General features: G+C 39.4%; 1 protein-coding gene across 1 annotated transcript; it reads right to left on the reverse strand.

Moving 5' to 3' along the window:
- Window positions 1–1923: 1923 nt before the first annotated feature.
- On the reverse strand, window positions 1924–4081 carry LOC141616897 (uncharacterized). Its single transcript, XM_074434054.1, has 4 exons — window positions 3731–4081; window positions 2676–2912; window positions 2508–2588; window positions 1924–2277 (listed from the first exon to the last, which is right to left on the reverse strand). Exons 1-4 carry the CDS (start codon window positions 4079–4081, stop codon window positions 1924–1926), a joined length of 1023 nt encoding a protein of 340 aa, XP_074290155.1.
- Between the last annotated feature and the right edge of the window lie 15212 nt (window positions 4082–19293).

Below are 19293 nucleotides of genomic sequence, written 5' to 3' on the forward strand. Positions count from 1 at the left end.
CCGCTTCGCGGAGCCGCATAATCCAACCCTAAACCCTTTTCCTTTAAAAATCGTGGTGCAAAAAAACCAAAACTAAATCCTAGGGAAGGACGGGTGATACCCTGTCGTGGACGGGATTTAAATTTGGGGAAAAACGCTCCTAAAACGGGACGGAAAAGGGTTTAGGGTTGATTAGCGAGGCCGCTTCGCGGAGCCGCCTAATCCAACCCTAAACCATTTTCCTTAAACAAAGGTTGTTCGTAGTACAACAAGGTGTTACGATAAAACCAAAACTAAACCCTAGGGAAGGACGGGTGATACCTGTCGTGGACGGGATTTAAATTTGGGGAAAAACGCTCCTAAACGGGACGGAAAAAGGTTTAGGGTTGGATTAGGCGGGAACCGCCGCGGAGCCGCCTAATCCAACCCTAAACCCTTTTCCTTTAAAAATCGTGGTGCAAAAAAACAAAAACTAAACCCTAGGGAAGGACGGGTGATACCCTGTCGTGGATGGGTGATACCCTGTCGTGGACGGGTGATACCCTGTCGTGGACGGGATTTAAATTTGGGGAAAAACGCTCCTAAAACAAGACGGAAAAGGGTTTAGGGTTGGATTAGGCGGAACCGCTTCGCGGAGCCGCCTAATCCAACCCTAAACCCTTTTCCTTAAACAAAGGTTGTTCGTAGTACAACATGTTCTGATAAAACCAAAACTAAACCCTAGGGAAGGACGGGTGATACCTGTCGTGGACGGGATTTAAATTTGGGGAAAAACGCTCCTAAAACGGGACGGAAAAGGGTTTAGGGTTGGATTAGGCGGGAATCGCCGCGGAGCGCCTAATCCAACCCTAAACCTTTTTCCTTAAACAAAGGTTGTTCGTAGTACAACAGTGTTATAGTAAAACCAAAACTAAACCCTAGGGAAGGACGGGTGATACCCTGTCGTGGACGGGATTTAAATTTGGGGAAAAACGCTCCTAAAACGGGACGGAAAAGGGTTTAGGGTTGGATTAGGCGGCTCGCTTGCGGAGCCGCCTAATCCAACCCTAAACCCTTTTCCTTTAAAAATCGTGGTGCAAAAAAACCAAAACTAAACCCTAGGGAAGGACGGGTGATACCTTGTCATGGACGGGATTTAAATTTGGGGAAAAACGCTCCTAAAACGGGACGGAAAAGGGTTTAGGGTTGGATTAGGCGGGCCGCCGCGGAGCCGCCTAATCCAACCCTAAACCCTTTTCCTTAAACAAAGGTTGTTCGTAGTACAACAATGTTACTGATAAAACCAAAACTAAACCCTAGGGAAGGACGGGTGATACTGTCGTGGACGGGATATAAATTTGGGGAAAAACGCTCCTAAAACGGGACGGAAAAGGGTTTAGGGTTGGATTAGGCGGGGCAGCCGCGGAGCCGCCTAATCCAACCCTAAACCCTTTTCCTTAAACAAAGGTTGTTCGTAGTACAACAGTGTTACAGTAAAACCAAAAATAAACCCTAAGGAAGGACGGGTGATACCCTGTCGTGGACGGGATTTAAATTTGGGGAAAAACGCTCCTAAAACGGGACGGAAAATGGTTTAGCGTTGGATTAGGCGGAACCGCTTCGCGGAACCGCCTAATCCAACCCTAAACCCTTTTTCTTAAACAAAACAAATCGTATAACAAATTGTATAACACTGTTACTGTAAAACTTAGGAAATATGCTCCTAAAACGGGACGGACAATGGTCCTAAAACAATATTTATTGCTGTATAAAATGTTGTAAGTGCTGTATAAAATGTTAACTATGATGTAGGAAAATCGAATGACTTTTTACTGTGACATGTTATTGCCACAACAACACACAATTCTACTTTTTATTCTTACTGTGACATATTATTGTCACAGCAACACAAAATCCTACTAATTATTGCTAAGGTCACAATGTTACTGTAACATCATAACAGTATCAAACTTTTTTCTTTTTAGCTGCTTTCTCAGCAGCTACATCAGCTATGCGAAGAGGGCATGTTCTCCTGTCGTGGGTAACTCTTTCTTTGCAGTATGCACATAGCCTCTTTGGCTTGGCTGCTTTTTCAATGGCCTGTTGTTTAGCTGACTTCAATCTTTTTCCGCTGCCCTTGTTGCGTGCTTGTTCTGGAGGGTGGATAGTGACTTCAGACGACGAGCTGCAGCCCAACAAAGATCTCCATCTCTTGGTCTTTTGTAAGCGGTTCAATACATAACTTCGCAGGAACTCAACTAGGAGGGATGCTAACTCTTCCGTGTGTTCAGCAGGTAATGTTTTGAGAACACCAACTATCTGACGGAACTCGACCATACGTTGCACAAATGACCGTTATCCAGACGTAGCCATATATGAATCCTCAATGACATTCCCATTCGAATCAAGCTTGGAAGTAAAAGCAAAGAAAGTTTGTTTATCATGGTGACAATGTTACTATAAGAAATTATGGTTACAATGTTATCAGTAAAACAATTCATTGTAACAAGTCAAAATCACATCCTTTGTAATAATGTTTCGAATCAAACCTTCGCTGCGTGTGTGTTATTTAGCCAACGATCTACAATGTACTTGCTTGGTATTCGCCCAATTCCTTTGCCCTTGTACACCTACAGAATATGCCTGCAGAGTAATCCAATTCTTTCGAATAGTTTACACTCGCATACCGCATCCGTGCTTCTAAGGTCCAACCTCACCTTGAAAATTCTGTCTGTCTCAGCATCGATTACATGAATTATGCGCACATGCTCCTCCTTCTCAAAGTCATCAACACCACATGAATCGGCAGCCATTACTTCTTCTTGAAACACCTTGAACACAGCATGTGTGTATATAATAGCGCCATGCTTTTCTATAGGTAATTCTGTCTTAAGCTCGGGGAATGAGTGGTCATTTGTTATAATCATCGCACCTTCGTGTATAGCGCTGCTGGTCTATAGCAGTTTGGAACCTGGTTTTAATGCAACAAGGATTCGGCAACAAATTATTTATGTAACAATTAAACAATGGTAATCTTTGTAACATACACTGTTCCCGGCATCGTAAGGAATGAAAAAGAGTTGTTTACCTCATCCAAAATTCGACCAGTGTACCAAAGTGATTCTCATAGCGCTTGAAAAACGAATTTGTACTTTTCGATCGTGTGTTGTTCTTAATATGCAGCCCAAGGCAAGGTCACGATGGTAGGCAGGAATCCAATGGTGTATGTCGTCGAACATTGTAGTCAACCAATCATTATCTTCCAGCTCGAAATCGAAATGACCTTCCGCCACTTCTCTTCGAACTCCGACGGCTCCATATCGGGTCCCAAACAACGAGCGTTGAAGCGAGCAAGGAAGTCCGTGTCTCTGCAGAGTGTTGAACCAACTTTGTCTGTGATCTTTTGTGTAATATGCCACATACAATAACGATGCCTAAATTGTCTTGAAAACAGAAGGGAAAGCCTGTTGTATGCCAGGCATAATGAAACAAAGCAAGTCGAACGTGATATTGACCAGTGATAGGGAAAGAGCAAGTGAGTAACTTTAAGTAAGTCATTCTGATAACATTGTCACACTATTACCTTCTTTATGCCAGGGCATTGATCCGTGATCATGAATCTGCGGCTTTTTTTGTCCCATGGCGGTCAAGAAATCTTTGAAAGGTCCATTGGAAGGAGATGTCATCCTCGTGTAACAGGAGACAACCGGCAAACAACACCGACTTTCTGTGGTGATTAACACTTGTGAATGGTGTAAAAACCATATCATACTTGTTGGTTCCGTAAGTAGGGTCGAAGCTCACAAAGATCCCCAAAGAATGAGTAGTTTCTAATACATGTAGCATCAGCCCAAAAGAACTTTGTTAGACGGTTTTGCGGATCAACATCATAGGCGAAGTAGAACTGGGGTTGGGTCGCTTTGAGTTTCTCGAGTCGATCGATGAAAAGGTCAGCATCTCTTAACCCAATGTAGCACTTGATATCTCTTTGAAAGTTCTTAAAATCTATCAATGTAGCACCGATATTTTCATACCCATTGACAAGTTCCTTAACCTGTCTAAAGGTCAATCCAGCGCCAATATTCAACTTGGAGTTGTCCAAGATAAGCGTCTTCTGGAACATATTAAGGGATCGTGAAATCTTATCGAGATCTCTTCTGACAGAGGTGAGACGATGATTGTGGACTTTAAAACTCGTCAATCATAGTTGGGCCATCAAGGCCATGTAGAAGGGCAAATCTCACGTATGCTCGACATCCAATTCTTGTGATTTTAACTCGCCGTGTAACTGTACTAGCTGTGGACGAACCATCACCCATATTCTCATCGTCCTTGGTTCTGGGACGCTGTTTCGGTTTAGATTCCCTGAACCCTTGACGGTTGCAGACTACGAATTTTTGGTGTGCAACACCACCTCGTAGTGTTTTCGTACTGTGCTTCCGAGGGGTAAATCCACATGCCCGAGCATAAACCTCGTAGAACTTGATTCCAGCCTCAAGGGAGCGAGGCGAAAACTGCACCAATGGTAGGTCTAAACTTGTGCTCAACCACACGCATCCAGCGCTCACCTCCATTAGGCGTGTGAGATAGTACAAGCTGATTATTTGGTTGAGGATTGGGTTGCTCTTGGACAATTGGCGTAGAATGGGGTTGAGTGACAGTACTTGAGTCTGTAATACAAAAAGGAAAATACGAGTATTAGTGACCTGAAATACAACGGTGGTATTACAAAGAGTAACATTGTTACAGTAATACTAGTACTATGATAATGTAGTGACATAAGGATGGACGGGAGAACAGGAAATATGCGAAGAGGCTGGACTACAATTTAGAACAAGAAACTAAAGTACATTGAAGTAACAAAATGAGAACAAGAGGACATCCGAAGTGGTACAAAGATATGTTATATGTGCAATGGAAATGAATATATGTGATTGTGTTACAAAGAATAACATTGATAATGTAACAAGTGAGCTGTAAGCATTTGACAGCAGAACAGGAATATACTGAGACATGGGAACAGGAATATACAAGACAGGAAAAGAGGTCAAATATAATGAAATTTGACCTAAATTGAACGAGAAAATCAACAAATACAAGGATATTTGACCTAATATTTAAGACAAAAGCAACTACGAGTATAATCAAAGGAAAGGAGACCGTAAATTGAAGTAGAAGTGAACGGATTTCATTAAAATTGAAGCAAACAGAAAATCGATTAACCTAATTAAAAAACTGAAAAACAACAGAATAAAGACAAATTAATCAAAATTGACGGAATGTGACGATAAAGCAACTGCGATTGTAAGCAGAAGCAGAGGAAAACGCAAATATGAAAATTCGATAGGAAAAACAACAAATACAAGGAGATTGCACCTAATATTTAAGAGAAAAGCAAATACGAGAATAATCAAAGGAAAGGAGACCGTCAAATTGAAGTAGAAGTGAACGGATGTCATTAAAATTGAAGCAAACATAAAATCGATTAACCTAAAAAACTGAAAAGCAACGGAATAATGAAATTACAATAGCGAATGATCAGCGACATAGAATCCAGATGAAATCGCGAAAAGGAAAACTGAAAACGAAAGGATTACGGAAATTACCTGTTTGCATGTTAATGTCGGTAGAATCTGCATCCATTGTAGCAATGAGAACCTGGAAAACACACGAATTTGATTGATTTGTGAATGAATTGATAAAAGCGAGTAAAAAACAGGAACCTAGGGTTTGTTTGCTTGATTCAGAGGATTATTTTCGACTTAGAGAGAGAGAGAGAGAGAGAGAGAGAAACCGAGGGAAAGAGACGGAGGAGAGAGAAAGTGAAACTGAATTATGAGGGGGAGGTTTGAATTCTTAGCTTTTATACGTTTGTTATAATTTCTGAGATTTAATCTCAACCGTTGATTAGGAGTAGATCTAATGGATGAGATTAAAATGCTAGACTCACCTAAGATACCTAGACTCACTTGATGCAATTTCTATATATATATATATAGAGGCGGGATCTCGTGAGTTGGGGTCTTATGGTGAGTTGTGAGTTGGGGAAATCAAGGGCTGAGATTAAAAGAAATCAAGGGCTGAGATTAAAAGATAAATTAGAAAAAAAAAAAGGAAAAATCGAAAAATACAAAAGCGCTGAAACATGAAAACAGCAACCTCATTCTAACGATATTCTCTCTCTCTCTACATCTCTCTACAAATCAAAAACAGAGAAAACTCAAAAATCAGAACGCCGACTATAGGAAATTCATAAAAAACCTAATAAAATTACACAAAATCGTTGATTTGTAGCTGCAATCGAATTACAGGTAATGTAAATTCGTTGATTTTTAGTATATTCAATCGTATTTTCGAAATTAATGTAAAAAACCTAATTAATGTAAAAATCGTTGATTTTTAGTGTAAATTCGTTGATTTTAATTGAATTCAATACTTGATTTTACTGTTTTCAGGTATAAAAGATGGACAGCGAGATCAATAACAATGTTAGCGAAGAAATCAACTCGACAGTGAATATGGAAACAGTATCTTGCTATTCATTCTTATCTCTTCATCCGCCGTTGTTTATAAATAAATTATTGATTTCTACATGTTTCTCATTGTTATTCGATATTATTGTATCTTTATCGGCTTGTATTAGAGTAGAAAAAGAAAATCGTTATTCGATATTAATGTACTATTATTAGCCTCAGTGTGTATAAATCAATTATTGATTTCTATGTGTTTCTCAGCTGTTATTCTGATATTATTGTACTATCTGGCTTGTATTAGAGTACAAAAAGAGAACTGTTATTCTAATATTAATGTACTATTATTAGCCTGAGTGTTTATAAATCAATTATTGATTTCTATGTGTTTCTCATTTGTTATTTCGATACTATTTGTATCGGCTTGCATTACAAAAAGAGAAAAAGAGAATCATTATTCGATATTAATGTACTATTAGAATCAAACAAAGTAACATGATTATATTATTGTCTTGTTATTGTGGTATTATTGTAACATTATTGTGCTATTATTGTGCAAGTAACATGAAAATATATGCCTTGCAAAAGAGTTACATAATAAATACTGATATTATCTGTATGTAATAAAGTAGAACCAGAGTACTGTTATTCTGATATTACTGTACTATTATTGTAAAAAAGTAGAGAAACATGTTGATATTATTGTACTCTTATTCTGATATTATGCTACTATTGTTGTGATATTATTGTGCGAGAGCGTGAAAATATACGGTGATAAGAGAGTAGCATGAGATAAACACATTTAGTGTTATTGTGATGTTATTGATTGTCGTCTGTTTCACACTGCTTTGTTATCATCTTTGTTATTGTCACATTCGCAATGTTGATCTCTCCCCCGTGCTACTCTGTTATTGTGATGTTATTGTGATTTTGTTGTCCAATGATTTGTACTCATTATATTAATTTCATGTCGCAGATCTTTCTATGTGTCTATTGTTGAAGACAATGCAGTCTTACCTAATGGGGATTCTTCTAATAACAGTATATACACCAGCCCAACCTGTTCGAGGACATTTAAGAAAACGATGAGTTTGTCTCAACTCTTCATTACAGCAGTACACCCGGGGGGACTGAGCAGTGGGTGAGGACTGTTGAGAGTGATTTTACGCCTAAACGTGGCATGTTCTTTCTTACCTTGGAGGATGCAGTACAGTTCTACAACATCTATGCATCGCTTTGGATTTGATGTGAGAAGGTACACAAATGCGCAATATAAGGGGGCGTCACCGTCAAATCACCGGTGCGTAATGAGGGGGGTATAGGGATATGAAAAGAAAATGCGACTTGAAGCAACAAATCATGAAGTTGGTAATTTGAGTACGAGAGAGAACAAAGACCGGCGAATTAGACGACCAAAGAAGCATGCTCGACAAGGTGTGGCTGCAAGGCAAACATGAGGTTGAGAACCTGTAAAAAAACGGACGACAGACCAATTTGGGTATATTGTGGATGTCTTTGTAGACGTTCACAATCACTCTCTTTACTCTGTCAAAAACAGGGAGTTCCAGAAGCTCTCAAGGGACGTCCATGACTACATTAAGAGGACCATTATTGATCATACTAAGCTCAACATAGGTCCAACATTGAGCTTCAGAATTCTCAAGGAATACTCAAATGGTTATCAGAATATCGGTGCCTCTTTGCTAGACTTCAAAAACTTCAAACGAAATATCAAGTGTTACATTGGGGATAACGATGCTAAAATGTTCATTGGGCATTTCAAAATCTTTGGTGAAACAAAGGGGTTCTACTTTGCTTATGATCGGGATGAGAACAAATGCTTGACGAAGGTTATTTGGGCTGATAAGGAAGGGATAAACAACTACAAGTTATATGGAGACACGATCTCGTTTGACCCTACTTATGGGACAAACAAATATTTCATGGTGTTTACTCCCTTCACCGGAGTAGACCACAACAAGAAGACGGTGACTTTTGGTTTGGGTTACTTGACTTTGAGAGTCGGCATTCATTTGAGTGGATTTTTAAAAATTCCTCGAAGCAATGGGGCAAAGAAGAACCTCAATGTGTAATTACTGAGACGAGTGCCCGGGAATTAAAAAGCCTCGCCCAAATGTCTTCAACCATTACGTCCACAAGTATTGCATGTGGCATATCATCGCGAAAATGCCCGAGAAAGTGGGAAGGGCAATCGCAATGATACGGAATTTATGACCGACATAAATGCCGTTGTGTGGGATGTCGACCTCGAGCCACACGAATTTGAACAGAATCGAAGATCGTTATTGAAGCCCATGGTATGGAAAGCAACCGGTGGTTGAAGTATGTCTTTGCAATCAGACAAAAGTGGATACCGGCATACTTTCGGGATCTGCCTCTAGGTTGTTTGTTGCGAACAACCCAGAGATCCGAAAGTTCAAACAGCTATTTCAAGCGGTTTGAAAGCCATTTGGAACCCTCGTCGAGTTTTGGATGAGGTACAATTCCGCAATAGAGCAGCAAAGGCATACACAAAGGAGGATGGATAATGCCAATGAGCATAGTATGCTCGAGAAAGTAGGGTCGATGAAGGTATTCCACTTTCGCTATTTCGCTATTAATGTTATTCCACTTTGCTATTCTCTTGTTATTCCCCTATTATTCCCGTGTTACTCGCTATTCTCGCTGCTTTGTTGTGTTATTCTCTTTGCTATTCTGCTGCTGTTGTGTTATTACGCTATTAATGTTATTCCACTTGCTATTCTTCTATTAATGTGTTGTTATTTTTGAATAAAAAACGAATATTCTTTGTGGAAATGGATAGTGTCTGCAATAACAGCAAAGTAACTGCTAAATTTAGTCTACTGCTATTCTGCTATTAATGTGTTGTTATTCTACTGCTATTCGCGCTATTAATGTGTTGTTATTCTACGCTATTCGCTATTAACTGTTGTTATTCTCTGCTGTTGTGTTATTCTCTTGCTATTCTTCTATTAATGTGTTGTTATTTTTGAATAAAAAACGGATATTCTTTGTGGAAATGGATAGTGTCTGCAATAATGCAAAGTAGTCGCTAAATTTAGTCTACTTTGCTATTACGCTATTAATGTTGTTATTCTACGCTATTAATGTAATTCCACCGCTATTCTCGCTATTAAGGTGGAGATGCATGCCTCACTTGTCTACACCCATCCTATCTTTGGGGACTTTCAGAATGAAGTCAAACATGCCATATGCAGCATGGGGGTGGGGGTTTGACAACGGTAGGGGCGGTGGAGTATCATGACGTTCGTGATGGACTCAAGCACAGGAGCTTCCGAGTTGAATTTAACACCAAAACTAACGAGAGCAAATGTACATGTAAGCTGTTTGAGAGGCATGGCATTGTTTGTCGCCATATACTTTGGGTGTGGAATGGTAGGCAGGTCCACAGGATACCTGACCCTTATGTCCTTGCTCGATGGACAAAGAAATCATACAGGCCAGTTGTCCGAGATGAAAATGGAAAGGTGATAGAAGAGATTGATGAGGTTGACATCAAGAAAGCTGAGATGTCAAAGGTTTGGTCTGAGATTTATGCAAATCGTCGGGGTGATGGACAGTTATGCTCGTTAAACACATGAAGCAAGCAGAGAAAATCCCGACACGATTCGGGAGAACATCACAGGACCAATCGAACCGAAGACTAAAAACCAGGAAATCGAGGCTCTTCTAGGCATCACGGCTTCAAATGACATTGACCTTCGACCGCCAAACAAGGCCAAGAATAAGGGCAGTGGCAAAAGATTAAGGTCCTCCAAAGAAAAGGCCAAAACCAAGCAACAAAAGAGGAAGCGAAGATGCGGTAACTGCAAGAAGTGGGTGAACCACAACAGTAGAACTTGTACTCTTCCATTTCTTGAAAGTCCCCTTCGATGACGAAGATGAAGAAGAATCGGAAATCGAAGAGGTATGAATCGGACTAATACTCTCCTATTATTCTAATGTTATCCTCTTATTCTCGTTATTCCCCTATTATTCTGTGTTACTCGCTATTCTGTCTTTGTTGTGTTATTCTACCGCTATTCTCGCTATTAATGTGTTGTTATTCTACTCGCTATTAATGTTATTCCACCGCTATTCCCGCTATTAATGTAGCTTCTAAAATACTAAGCAAAAATTGCAAGACAATATAAATCGAGATGCATGAACTACCAAAAATTGCGGGAATATGTTATCCTTTTATTCTACTTTATTATTCCCCTATTATTCTGTGTTACTCGCTATTCTGCTTTCTTTGTTGTGTTATTCTACTTTGTTATTGTGCTATTAATGTGTTGTTATTTTTGGATAGAAAATGGATATTCTTAGTGGAAATGGATAGTGTTCGCAATAATAACAGCAGAGTAGTGCTAAATTTAGATTCTTGCTATTCGCTATTAATGTGTTGTTATTCTATCGCTATCAATGTTATTCTCTTGCTATTCTGCTATTAATGTAGCTGCTAAATACTAAGCAAAAATTGCAGGAATATGAATCAGATGCATGAACTAACAAAGACAAAAGAGACACAAAAGACAGCGGCTACGATGAAGACCTCGCCTAAAAATGTCAAAGACTTTTACTATTTGTCATTGTTCGAATTACATTTTAACCTAAAATGTATCTTCTAGATAATAAAGTGAGACCTACATTATATGATAATTAATACTAGTTACTTTAATTTTTTTTGTTAATATTATCTGACTGTTTTTTTCACAAACCAACCACAAAAATAAAACTGCAAATTACACACTACAACAATAAGTTGAATAATAACGACTTAGTAATATTTATAAAAAGCGGTTCCACTTTTCAGTTTTTATTAAAAACAGTTACCTAACCTAATCTAATATAATTACAGGAAAACTGTTTGTATTCCCCAACCCCTATAAAATTGCTATTGCGTGGTTTTTGAGAAAAAAAAACACACACACACGAATAAGTCTGTAAAACTGCTTTTGTATTCAAGAAAAAACTCTGCATCTCCTCTGCAAAAAGGTAATTTCTTATCTTTTTTTTTTGTTGGTAGACAGTTAATTACTTATCTTTCTATACTTTATTACAGAAAAACTGATTCTATTCCCCAAGCCCCTATAAATTACTGCTACTTCGAGGTAAAAAAACAAACACACACACTGAAAAAGTCCATTCCAAAAAAAAACTTTATCTCCTCTGCAAAAAGGTAATTTCTTATCTTTCTATTCTTTATTTTTCTTTCATGTTTATTTTTCATATCATCAACACTCTTCTCTATCTTTGCAAAAAAGGTAATTCTCTTTCTTATGCTTTGGTTTGCTTTTAATTTGGTTCAAAAATTTTAAACATCTTTTTATAATGCAAAAAGTTTCATACTTCCAATGCTGCAGGATGAGTGACGTAACTGACGATAGCCGAAGGTCCCCGACAAGGCAGGAAATCGATGAAGCCAAACGGACGATAGAGTCCCTCACGATAGAGTTGATCGACACAAGGACAAATTTAGAGGCGAGAAACCCGTGAAAAGGCCTTAATAAGAGAGGTCGGCGGTGTAAAGGCACAATTGAAGGTTCTTTGAACTTCAAAATGAACGTATGCGTAGACAGTTAAAGGAAAAGAAAAATAGGAACTACACGGAAGCCGACATGGACAATCAATTCATTCTTTGGTGTGAATGCTGAAGAAGTATTACATCGAAGCCGATATTTCAATCTCGGCCATTGGACACCGATTCACGAAAGCCATGGAACTAATGGAAGCGTACAAAAACCCTTTTGAGGATGAGTCGGTGGAAGTTGAGAGCCTTTGTCCAAGGACCCGCGCAGCGTCGAGAGAATAGAATAAAGATATAAAAATCTAACGATGATGGTCAGGTCGCTGCTTTTAAAATGTTTAAAATATTATATTGCTTTAGAAATAATGGCTTTAATATTTTAGAACGTTAATGTTTATTATGTAAGTACTATCTTTAAGTGCTATTTAAAACTATTTCTAAGTAATGTTGGAATAACGAGAAGTCTTTGCAGAATAATAGTGCAATAATGACATAATAAGCGCTAATTATGCGGAATAATCTGCAATAACAAATGAGAATAATGGTAGAATAACGAGATGTAACAAAAGCGAGTCTAAACCACGCTTTTACACTTGACTAAATTTACACTTGAATAAAAATGAATAGTTTTGACAAAATAATGCTTTGGACTAACAAGTGTAATAACAGCAGAATAAACTAGTTATGCGGAATAATAGTGTAATAACAGAAGAATAACGATGCAATAACAATAGAATCACAATTTGAAAAAAAAAACGACCATTGGCGATTGAATAGAAAATGCATATTCTTCGTAGAAATTGGATAGAATTTGTAAAACTTAATTAAACTAGTGGAATAATGTTGAGAATAAGTGTAGACTAATAGTACAATAACAATGAGTAGTAGTTGCTTAATATGCGGAGTAATCTGCAATGTTGAGAATAATGGTAGAATAACACGGCAAAAACGCAATCTAAACCAACGCTTTTACACTTGACTAAATTTACACTTGAATAGAAATGGATAGTGTTTCTAGAAAACAAAGGTAATAAGAAAGCTTAATTAGACTAAAAATCGTAGACTAATTGTGCAATAACAACACAACAAACCGCTCATTATCCCTGAATAATGCAGAATAACAAAGTGGGATTAGAGTAAAAATGGATGGTGTTTGAAAAAAGTACAAGGAATATCAAAACTCAATTAAAATTAGAGTACACACTGGAATAACACTAGAGTAATACGGGAATAACAGCACAATAAACTAGTAATTATACATAATAACGGTGCAATAACAAAGACACTAATAGTCTAACAACACAGTTTACACCAACTTAGTCTGACTTCCCTGGATACACAACATCCAAAGGTATCGCATTCATGACGATGCCCGACTCTTCACTACCCGAGATGATTGGGGTTGCACCTGGGGGCACTTCGGCAACTTGTTCCTGCTCGCCGCCAAACCCAACGTCTTGGCCTTCCAGTCTCACAAGCCTTCACTTTGTCAAGAACTACTCGCCTATGAAGATTAATATCCGCCAAGATCAGGGAAGCCGACATTTCAACACAGTAGCTTTGACGAGCAATCTTGCTGTGAAGATTGCACTCAAACACGCTTCCACCATATTCCGCCATCGTGTACAGCAAGAAACACCCCGACTCCGAATTTCATAGTTCCTTCTTTTTCCATTTAAAAGGCACATCAACGATTTCGAAATTGCGGCAATCTTCAGACTTCAGAACATTATGACCCTCCATAAAAACACGCATATAGTTTGCCACAATCTCGGCCAATCTTCTGTAATCGGCTACTTGCTTGGAATCGTGAGTCATGTTGTCCAAAATATCAATCGATTCATTCAAAAAGTTGATGCAGAAACAAGAGTAGTGATCATTGTACAGAATCGGCACAAACACAAGGTCGGAGTTCAGACGACATCTTCGATTGCAGGAATCGTAAAACACATTCCGAGAATGCCAATGACTTCTTACCGGACCGTCAAGAGGACTTGAGGAATCAAAGTTCTCTAAGAGTGAATAAAGAGGATCCTACAAAAAGAGAAAGCATAAACAACCAAAAATAGTGCACAAGTGTTAACTTTATATCAATACTTGTGAGTCAATCTGTAGGTAATAACGCAAAATAGCAAAGGAAAAAACTAAAATACCATATGACGAACTCCAAAAAACATTGAGCTAGGTGCTGAGCGTTCCTCAAACTCCAACGAATTCAAAAGAACCGACCAAACATCAACTACCCTTGTTGACATCATACTAGCTGCATCTACAAGGGAAACAATATCCCCCTTGTCCAAAAACACGCCGACGTCGTCATTTCAGACAACACTAATGACTCCCTGCATTCACAAAAAATAACATATGATGAGAACAGTGGGATTACGGTGGTATAACAAAGAGAATAACGATTCAATAACGAGAACAATAACAGCGAAATAATAGCGGTATAACAGCAGAATAACAAAACGGGATTGACAGTGGGATTACAGTGGACTAACAGCGGAATAATAGTGGTATAACAGGTCAATAACAGCAGAATAACAAAGGGGCCTAACAGTGAAATTAGACGGCTCGCTAGGTTGACAAAAATAACAGCATAATAACAGATTAACAGCAGACTAACGGTGGGAAACAGAAAGACTAAGCGAACGAAACACCACAATCAAAGAAATGAAAATCGACACATACACGTCATCAATGAGCGTCTTCACGAAGAACAAAGTCCACCACTTGCTTCCGCACCTTCAGCATCTTAGAGAACTGTTTTTTGTTCTTCCGAAACAAATCCGACACCGCAACAAACCTACTGTCGTCTAGCCCGCAATCCATAGAGCAACCCAGCCCGTCGTCTGCCCTACCCCTTTTACGACTACCCAAAGCCGACTGTGGACTCACGGGGCTATCCACACCCCTGCTTCCCACTTGACGGCTGGCAGTAGGGGTCTTTCTAGAGAATTTAGGGCCGTCAATGACAGTAGGAGAAGCGACGGGCTCGTCAACAGTCGCGACGTCTTAACCTTCTTACCAACGAGTTTTCACCTGCCGGAACCACGACGTTTCTTACCGCTTTGAGAAGCCCTCTTTTTCGCATCCTCAATACGCCGTCTCTCTTCAAGCACGCTCAGGGTTTCCTTTCTTGTCTTGTTCAACTCCTCCAAACTTTTCAACACATCTTCCCTGGACTCGTTCATATCGGCGGCGCCAACAAGGCAACGATCTCGGCGCGGTAGAGGGCTCTTGAATCGAATTACCCAAGTCACAATCAAAAACAGTTCCACGGTAAAAGAGCATGTGCAACATCGTATATACACCGCAGTCCAAATTTTCAATCTCAGCCGTTTGCCAGGTAAAAGGGACGTTGACAATTTTATAATCTTTAACCTCCCCACCTCGGGCAACTCCTTTGTGGACCAGAAATCGGACATCAAGTTCACCTTTTTTTTAAAAAAGGAAAAAGAAAACATAATTACTAACAATACTTAAACAAAACTAGGCTAAACACCAAGAGAAAATTAAAACACAATAAATGACTTACAGCAGTTTGACAATACACCAAACGTACACACGCCTGTTGATCATCAGCAAACATCGCCTCTTGAAATACATTATCAAGATATTCAACCCTCTTCGAAATGAAATTGATGCACAAACTTGACTAAAGTGCTCATGCAAAAGAATTGGGATGAAAATCGGGAAAATATTTGGCCAAAAAAAAATTGTTACTAATTATGTGGTTCTTTTTAAAAAGCGAAACACAATGAAGAATAATGAGAGTAATAGTAGGCTAACGGTAGAATAGTAGTAGAAAACACACAAAGTACATGAAAACATACCATATCGAAGTAAGATCACACTCTCTCTTGTTGTTATTGACAAAGACAGTAAATGACAATTTGACTTCCGCACATAAATCACTCCTGGAAGCCTTATCATCTTTCGACGGCATAAAAAGTTGCCGCAATGGATACTAAACAAGAAGTGGAGAAAAGAGTTGAAACGTGATCCAAACATGAAAAATAAAGTAAAAGAAAAGATAAGATAGAATAACTAACCGTTGCACCCATCCCAAAGAAAAGTCGACTTGGGCTTCCTCTTATACAAGTATCATTAAGAAAGAGGGACCACAAAGTGCACAACACCAAGCATTATCATTGTATCGGAACCATCGATTCCATATCCTCACGATTCACGAATCGTCCACACCCCAAGTGACAAGATTATCCCTTCAAAACCGAATAAAAAGGCAAAATAAGAGTCACATGAATATATTTTTGAAGAACAAAAAGCAAATATAATATATTAAACAAAGCCGAAAATTTTTACAATAAAAACAAGCTCTTACCCTTGCGAAAGGTTATGATCATTCAAGAAGCGATGAGAGTCTGCAACCTCTTTCCGCTTGGATAACATTGGGTTGAAAACATGTCCCATCGTTATCATTGATTTTGACAGACAACTAGCTCGGGAGCCACGGGACCACAATCATATTTGCATCCAAAATTTCGAGGCACTGACAACAACGGTAGCTCCTCATGTGCGGCAGAGTGCAAAGCAAATAACTTGTACACATAGTAGGAGCATTCAACCAAAGAACGCCATTGTCCTCCTGGGGACAGCCTCACCAACAACGATACCAGCCTCCGACACAACCTCGAAATCCTGTTTATCGATTTATCTATCTCGAGACGTAGCCCCAAGCAACAAGTCCGCATGACAAGACATCACCACATCCGCTACCTCCTCTTGCGATCACGAATGCTTCACCGCCAATTTGAGTGGAATCTTTGAGTGTCATTACGCAATGGAATGTCAGCACGGGTATCCGTCACCTCCGTCTCAGGCAAACAAGCATCAGCCTTTGGAATTTCAGTTGCTTGAACCTCTACCGGTGGACACTCAACAGTATTAGCCACCTCCTCTGGCGGATTATCAACAAGATAGTCTTCAACTTGAATGTTAACGTCCTCCACATCATTGTTAACATCCTCCACGTCAATGGTAATATCCCCAACATCAACTACTTTCTCACCGACATCAGCTGGCTCTCCATAACGAAACCAGAATGTCGCACGGATATCCGTCGTAATAGAATCTAAACCGAGTGGTGACAATTGTGGACTCCCCACCTTTGCACTTTGTTGAATGACGGGACTATGTTCAACACCCTTCTTTTCGCCTACACCCTTCTTTTCGAGATATAGTCATTTGCCGTCACATCCGACACCGACACACTCCTCATAGAATTGAGAAAACGGGTTAAATGATGGGGGTTCAATGATGACATCTTCATGTCTAGCTTTTTTGGAAGCGGGTTCTTGAGAGAAGGTTGATCGCGATTTATTGGCCGCTTGCATAGCCAATACATGCTTTACCGTCATTCGTCCGACTCACGGATAACTTGATCCGTGAAGAAAGATGGGGTGGCAACCAAATTCTCGGACCCTTCACAACCAACTTTTTTCTGATTTGTTTGTTTGTGCTTTCTTTAGACTCGTCGGGTTACTTGGTGGGCAACTTAGCGGCAGTGCTTGATCCATAGCCTCTTGGGTCTTTCGCATCATCTTCGACTTTATAAGTTCCGCCCGTTCCAAGTATCGGCGACATAAAATCTGAGAGTCCCTCTCATTAAGAAGTATAAGTTGATGAACATCCTGTCAAGTTAAAATCCCAAAATTTTACTTAAAACAGTACAATAATAGTAGAATAACAGAGGAATAATAGTACACTAACAGCAAAATAGATAACAGTGGATTAATAGTAGAATGACAGTGAAGTAATAAAATAACAAAGGAATAAAAGACACACTAGCAATGAGAATAAATAACGGTGGAGTAATAGTGGAATAACGGTAGAATAACGGTGCAAAGTAACACTTGGAATGAAAATTAGAATAATAAAGTGGAAACGAAGAGGAAAACTGAGGAATAACAGTGGAATAATAGTAAAATAATAGCAGTATGAAAACTAATGCTCGAGGACAATAACAGAATAACATTTTAGAATGATTCGTTTAAAAACAATCAAACAGGTGCTTACGTCGACCGCTGCGGACTGTACTTGCTCATCCGTAAGAATATCATCAGGTAGATCCAGAACAAGACATCGACGTTGAGTACGTTGACCAGAGCCAACGATGTTTGGGCGAGACAATGGGAAAGCAACGTCTGAACGCTCCCCAGTGCCCGAGCACCAAAGTGCCTCACGCCGCAACCTCTCATTGAAAGGCTTAAAATCCCAATGTTTAATGAGCGGCAGCTCATTATTCACCTGATCACCGCTAAAGAAATAACGGTGAAAATAGGTGATAGCCAACAGCACTACACTACAACGAATATTTCTCCTCCCGATAAGGGCTTCACGTACAGAAGTCACCAAGTCTGAGAAGACAAACTGACACCAATTAAGTTCCTTGATCCTAGAAACATCTTCCACAGCGCTTAGAAGTCTAAGATCAAGCACATAACCCGACACAGGAGCAAGGAAACACGACATGGCAAGCAGAACAAAAGTCTTCTTAAACTCATCGTCCGCAACCAGAGACTCTAGCAGGGTCTCCTGAACTTTGTTAAGTGGTATCCCACTTTTGTTATTGCCGATACCATACTTCTCCCGCCAAGCACGCTTCAAAGCTTCTCCTTCAGCGTCGGCGAGAACAGGAAATCCAGTAATAACCAAATCCACTTTCGCACAGAATTTGGTAAACCAAACACATCGTGCACATCATCTATGATCAACTCGAACTTCTCCGTTTCGGATATTTCAAAATACTTCCCACTCCTAAAAGCATATACAAACTCCCGAAACATGACATGGGGGAGGGAAGAAAGCTTCAACTCAAGTAAACCCCCGAATCCCATCTCCCTAATGACCTCATACGCTCCTCGGTGAGGGCTTCAATAACTTTGAAAAGAAAAGCGGGCCGAAGACTAATAAATGGATCAAGACCTTTGTCCACACAAAAGGGTGAAAAAAATAAACAATGCATTAAAACATTTAAGATGACATAAGCAAAAGCGGCGAGAATAATAGCAAAATAACAAAGAGAGCATCAAAAAATAACACGAAAAGTAACATATTAATAGCTAAATAAATGAGCAAAATAAAAGTAGAATAACGAGTGGTACATACGGTGGGATATTTCTGCAAAGCAACTCCGGCTGAGGTTGCTTGCTACTTACCACAATTCCTTCTCATGCTTAACTTTGCCACCCAACTTACTACTAGTCTTGGGTGGACTAGACGACAATTTCACAAGTTGGGTCTCGGCCTTTCGTTTGGTTTTTTTCGTGGGTGGTTCGGTTGTACATATTT

This window comes from Silene latifolia, chromosome X, assembly GCF_048544455.1.
Source record: "Silene latifolia isolate original U9 population chromosome X, ASM4854445v1, whole genome shotgun sequence".
In the NCBI taxonomy this organism is placed as follows: Eukaryota; Viridiplantae; Streptophyta; class Magnoliopsida; order Caryophyllales; family Caryophyllaceae; genus Silene; species Silene latifolia.